General features: G+C 43.9%; 1 protein-coding gene across 1 annotated transcript in view; it reads right to left on the bottom strand.

Moving 5' to 3' along the window:
- Positions 1–454, bottom strand: part of GABRE (gamma-aminobutyric acid type A receptor subunit epsilon) — a 20,527-nt gene extending 20,073 nt beyond the window's left edge. The window contains exon 1 of the mRNA XM_039873945.1: positions 307–454. Coding sequence (XP_039729879.1) covers positions 307–362 — 56 coding nt within the window. The 5' untranslated portion in view covers positions 363–454. The remainder of the gene's footprint in view (positions 1–306) is intronic.
- Positions 455–6,715: the final 6,261 nt, after the last annotated feature.

Below are 6,715 nucleotides of genomic sequence, written 5' to 3'. Positions count from 1 at the left end.
CGCGTCCTAAAAGAAGCGGGATGCAGGCTGGCTGCCGTTTCAGCAGCTCAGCGCGCCGGTCCTAGAGGAAGAGCGCAGGGAGGCTGGCGGCGGATTCAGGAGCTCAGCGCTCCGCTTCTAGAGGAAGCGGGGTGGAAGGTGGCCGCCGTTAGGAGCCTAGTGCGCCCATCCTGTAGGAAGCGGGGTGGAGGCTGCCTGCATAAGGGCCGGGAGCAAGGTGGGCGCGTGGCTCTCGGCTGCCGGCTTCACTCCCGGGGAAAGGGAGCTGGCTGCAGAGGGCTCCTAGGTTCCGGGATGGAAACTCACCTTAACGGGAGGATGATGGATATGCCCAGGAGGATGAGGAGAAGTTTGGTTATCATCGTGGCGCAGACCGGCGCGACAACCAGCGCGGAAGTCGCAGCGCACGGTCTTGCAGCTCCCAGCACTGTGTGGAGAATTTTGTTGCGCTCCAACTTTCACTCCTCCCACTTGCCCCGCCCATCACTCCCCACCCTTCCCACACTCCCCAGGCCCCGCTGGAAATCTCCGATGACGTGTTTGCCACCGGGGCAGAAAGGGGGAGGGTAGGAGGGGGCAATAGGGGGTCGAAGGGGAAGTTGGGGAGAAACCCCTGTCACCAAGTGCCATCGCATCCCCAGTCACCGCCGCCGCCGCCGCCGCCACTGCGGCACTGCCTGACGGCCAGGGGCGAGGGAAAAGGGAGGGAGGGAGGAGCTAAGCCTCGACGGCACTGGAATCCCAGACGGAGGAAACTGCCGGCCCGCGGCCATGGGTAGGAAGGCAGCCGCAGGCTGGGCCAAGCAAGGGCAAGATGGGCAGGCTGGATGGGCTTCTTCTTCCTCTCTGACACCCTGTAGCTTGCTAGTGCGCCACGGGTGGGAAGTGAAAAGTATTGCAGAGATTTTCGTATCAAGTTGATGCCAAACACTAGCATCTTCACCTGTTGCTCTAGAAGGAGCTGCGTGCATCCCAGGTTGCCTGGTGGCTCCTTAGAGAAGCTCTACTGCACCAGACTAATCTAATACACCCTTTCCACCACCTATACCCACCCCATTACTTTGCTTTGTCATCTTCAAAACAAGTAATGATTTTCTTGGGCAATTCTTCGTGACCTTGTTTATGGTGGATTTCCCCTACTGGAGTAAGCTCAGTGACAAAAGCAAAAGAAAACAAAATTTAAAAAATGTGTCTGTCTGGTTTTCCACCATATCCCTGAAACAGATGAGTTCTGGGTGCACGGTAGGCACTCAACAAATACTTGTTACTGATCTTTGTGCAGCTGTGTCTTAGTGCTGCTGAGTTCACTGGGACCTGGGCTCCCTGCAGACTCTGTGAAAGAGAGAAATAAAAAAGACTGCGGGGCACATTTAGGCCTCTTGTGTGTATGCTTCCCAGTTCTGTGACAGGGCCAGCTTCTTGGCCTTGTGATCTGTGCAATTCCACAGGGCCCTACAAGCAGAAGGGCCCCCATGCTCATTTAATGCTTTGCTGTCATCCTTTTGAAATTCTTAATAGTTTTTTAATAAGTGGCCTTTTATTTTTATCTTTTCCTGGGCCCTGCAAATTATGTAGCCTCTCTTGCAGGGAGACATGCTGCAGATCAGGGAACAGGTAAACACAGAGCATTCCTGAGCCTCCAGATAGAGAAAACTGCCAGGCCTTCTGCTTGCCTTTCTGTCCAGCACCAGACTGTTGTGGAGAGGGGTGATTCTACACTTACTATAGCCAGCCCTGGACTTGAAGTGTCTTATATGCATGTCTCTTTCTCCACTGACACGGAAGCTCCAGGAAAAGGAGATTTGTATGATTTACCTGTATTCCCCTCAATTGAGTGCAATACCCAATGGCTGGCATTAGTTAAATATGCTGAATGAGTGACTGAATCCGGGCAGCCAAGAGGCAAGCAGTTACAGCTTCCTCATCAGAGGACCCACCCAGGGCAAATTTCTCTTAAGGGTTGAGATTAATCACACTTTGTAGTTTTCCAAGTATTTCACATGTGCATGTCTGTGAGGGACCCTGGACTTGGTGATGGAGGAATATATAGCAGGGCCTCAGACATAGTCTTGGCTCTCACATATGTGGTGCAAGAGAGGAGAGGGAGCTTCTCTTGGAAATTACTATCATGAGGTAGAAAGTCAGATTGCCCTGGCATTCACAGGAAGATAGGCCTGCCTGTGGCTGGGCAGTCCTGGAGTCTGCATACAGGAAGGAGGAGCATGTGCTTTGCATGGATTTGAGCATGGCAGCAATAAATGGGTCTGACAGGCAGAGGTGCAGAGATGTGCATTCCAAGCAGGGAGCCAGCCAAGGTGTTGAAATTAGAAATGTGTGGTGCTTAATAGAGAGCAAGGAAGAATTTGCTGGGAGCATTTGTGTGAAGAGGTATTTTGGGAGGTAAAGCTGGAGTGGGAGTATGGGCAGGCTATGCTGGCCAAGAACCTTCACATCATCTTGTAGGCAAAGGGAAAGTTACAGAAGAGTTTTTCACAGGGATATTGCATGTCAGAACTGTTCTTCAAGAAGATCCTTCTGGTAGGGGCAGGCAGACTGCAGCTTCTTTTCTCCCCAAAACGGAATTTTGTAAATCTGACTGAGAGCAGAGACACAGGGATGGTTGGAAAGGAGGGAGCAATATGGAGGAGGTTTAATTGATACAATTGATGGCTAATTACATGGAGTCGGGGAGGAGGCAAAGGAGAGAGGGTTGCTGGAGAAGACGCAGGGTCTTCTCCAGGTATCCAGGGTGGCAGAACAGAAATATGGAAGGTGGAAGGATGAGGAAGAGCCTTAGAATCCTTAATTATGAGAACAGTCCCTTGCATTTTGCATTTCAACTTTCTAATGTTCCAGAACCTTCACATTGTGTGTGTGTGTGTGTGTGTGTGTGTGTGTGTGTGTGTGTGTGTGTGTCACTTCTCTGTCCCGGGTTGTTTGTACTTCAAATATGTCTCTCTTCAACTTGATATTCAAGCTGGATATAAACAGAAAAGTTAACATACATGCTTTATTTTCATAACTAAGCCAAACTACCCATTGATCAGAATAGCTGTGAGCAATCCCTTCATTAGTTGTGAATAATCACATTTAATAACCAACATCAAACTATACTTGTGGTTTAGGAGTAAAATGAGAGCTGCTGATCATAAAGTCTGTGTGTTTCTGCCCTAGCTTGGCCCAAACTATAACACATGTACAACATGCTTTTCCTATTAGGCCAAGGGAAATTTACCAGACCCAACAAGTTGTATAAAACTCTTTGTTAAGTATCTGGGCTTGCAGCAACCCCAAGATGCCTGAGACACTAGAGGAGGCAAGCTAGATATAAGGCTAAGCCGGGAGCTGAAGTAAATGAAGAGTCAAGCAGAGGATGGTCAGGCTTTAGAGCAGATAGAACAGATAGTGGAGGCCGAGGCAGCACAGAGCAGTGATTAGGCCTCTGTGCTCCACTATAGGCAGGGCTGGGTTTGAATTTTAGGTCTGCCATTAGATGCTAGCTAAATGGCCATGAGCAAGTTACTTAAAGCCCCCTGAGCCTCATGTTTCTCATGCATAAAATGGGAGTTATAACGCTTTCCATCTCGCAGGGCATTTTTGATGATTCAATATCATAGCCCATGTAAAGCATTTAGCACAGTGTCTGGCACATGCTTAGTATACAACAAAACTTATGTGCCACTCTCAGCATTACTATTATTAGATAATTACTAATAAATAGCAATGCATGTATACTTGCTATTCCTGAGGTCTTGAACAGCACCTAGGAAATGCCCGACCAGAGAATAAGAGCTCAGCCCCGGATATACATGGCAGAGCAAGGCTCCTGTCCCAAGGAGGTAGAAATGGAATGGACAAAACAGGACTCTAGACCTCAGTAACTGGATTACTGAGCGAGCACCCGAGGCTGGTGGTACTCAGGTCTAGTCTGCAAGAGAGAAGAGGGTCATGGCTGGAGATAGAGATTGAGTCACCAGTACATGAGTGCTATTCAAAGCCATAGGACCAGGGATAAAGAAGAGTCCTGGGAGGGCTGTCACAGTATCCAATAGAAGAAAGGGGCATATCTATTAGGAAAGTGGGTTCAACAATGTTTTAGTAAGATGACGATTGAATGGTACCCCCTAGGTTTATCAACAATGAGTTCACTGGTGAACTTGGCACCAGCCATTGCAGTGGAGCAATGGGGTGGGAGATCAGTGTACAGAGGGTTGAGGAGTGCAGGAGAGGGCCAGTGAGAGAAGGGAGAATATAAATGAAGACAGCTTATTCGAGAAGTCTGGCTGGAAAGCAGGGACAACTGTAACTGTCTCCCAGAACAAGTGCAGAGAGGGGAGCTTAGTGCAGGGGCCATGTCTGATTCTTCTTCGGGCCCCTAGAGTCTGGCCCAAGGCCCTGGAAAGGAAGAAGGAAGAAAAAGAGATTCAAGGAAGGGGTTAAAACTGGTGGTAAATGCTGCTGTGCAGCAGTTGAGAATGATGAGGTCTGGAAGGTGTCTTCCATGAGGAGTGAATATGTGAGATGAGAATGTGAGGTCAGAAAACATAGATGACTTAGTGAAAGGTATCTAAGTTGAAAAGGAAGAAGTAAAACTGTTATTCTTTGCAGATGGCATGATATTCTATGTAAAGAACCCTAAAGATTCCACCAAAAAACTATTAGAAGTGATGAATTAATTCAATAAAGTAGCAGAATATAAAATCAATATTTGGAAATTGCATTTTTATACATGAATAACAAACTATCAGAAAGAGAAATTAAGAAAACAATTCCATTTAGAATTATATCAAAAACAATAACATTCCTGGGGATAAATTTAACCAAAGAAGTAAAAGACCTGTACACTGAAAATTATAAGACATTGAAGAAAGAAACTGAGGAACATACAAATAAATGGAAGCAGAAACCATGCTCATGGGTAGGAAGAATCAACAGCATTAAAATGGCCATACTACCCAAAGCGATCTTTAGATTCAATGCAATCTCTATCAAAATACCAATGGCATTTTTCAGAGAACTAGAACAAACAACCCCAAAATTTATATGGAACCATAAAAGATCCCAAATAGCCACGACAATCTTGAGAAACAGGAAAAAAATTGGAAGTATCCCACTACCTGATATCAAACTACACTGTAAGGCTATAGTAATCAAAACAGCATGGGGCTGGCATAAAAACAGACACATAAATCAATGGAACAGAACAGAGAGCCCAGAAATAAATCCACACCTAGGTAGTCATTTAATCTACGACAAAAGAGGCAAGAATATACAATGGGGGTAATGACGGTCTCTTCAACAAATGGCGTTGGGAAAACTGGTCTGATACATGCAAAAATATGAAAGTGAACCACCTTCTTACACCATATACAAGAAAAAATTCAAAATGGATTAAAGACTTAAATGTAAGATCTGAAACCATAAAATTTCTAGAAGAAAACATAGGCAGTAAACTCTCTGATATTGCTATTAGTATTTTTTTTTTCTGATCTATCTCCTTGGGCAACAGAGACAAAAGAAAAGAATAAACAAATGGAACTCCATAAAACTAAAAAGTTTTTGCATAGCAAAGGAAACCATCAACAAAATGAAAAGACAAGCTACTGAATGGGAGAAGATATTTGCCTATGGTACATCTGATAAAGGGTTAATATCCAAAATTTATAAAGAACTCATACAACTCAACAACAACAACAAAAAACAATTCAATTAAAAAAATGAGCAAAAGACCTGAAAAGAATTTTCCTCAAAGAGGAAATACAGATAGCCAATAGTTATATGAAAAGATGTTCAAGGTCACGAATCATCAGAGAAATGCAAATTAAAATCACAATGAGATATCACCTCACAGCTGTCAGAATGGCCATCATCAATAAATTTAAAAACAGCAAGTGTTGGTGAGGATGTGGAGAAAAGGGAACCCTCGCGCACTGTCGTTGGGATTGCAAATTGATACAGCCACTATGGAAAACAATCGGGAGGTTCCTCAAAACAATTAAAAATAAAAATACCTTTTGACCCATAAATTCCACTTCTGTGTATTTATTCAAAGAAAACAAACACACTAATTTATAAAGATCTATGTACCCCTACGTTCACTGCAGCACTATTCACAATAGCCAAAATATGGAAGCAACCTAAGTGCCCATCAATAGATGATTGGATAAAGAAGTTACGGTACATATGGAATATTACTCAGCTATTAAAAAAAAATGAAGTCTTAGCATTTGCAACCACATGGATGGACCTAGAGGGTATTACGCTGAGCAAAACAAGTCAGACAAAGATAAATACCATATGATTTCACTTATATGCGATATTTAAGGAACAAAAGAAATGAACAAATGAAAACAGATTCACAGATATAGAGAACAACTGGTGATTGCCAGAGTGGAAGGGTTTGGGAGGCTGAGTGAAAAAGGGGAAGGGATAAAGAAGTACAAATTAGTAGTTACAAAACGGTCATAGGGATGTAGAGTATAGCATAGGGAATATAGTCATTATTGTAATGGTTGTGTGTGGTGTCAGATGTGTGCTGGAGTAATCAGGAAGATCATAAATTATATAAATGTTTAACCATTGTACTGTTCACTTGAAACTAATATAAAATAATAATAATAATAAAAATACATATAATAGAAAAATTACTACCACTTTAGAGGGTAGTAAATGCTTTGAAGAAAAATAAGAAAATAAGGTAAGTAGGATTGGAAGT

The sequence above is a fragment of the Pteropus medius genome, unplaced genomic scaffold, assembly GCF_902729225.1.
Source record: "Pteropus medius unplaced genomic scaffold, Ma_sr-lr_union100, whole genome shotgun sequence".
In the NCBI taxonomy this organism is placed as follows: domain Eukaryota; kingdom Metazoa; phylum Chordata; class Mammalia; order Chiroptera; family Pteropodidae; genus Pteropus; species Pteropus medius.
This window is presented reverse-complemented; position numbering and strand designations above follow the sequence as displayed.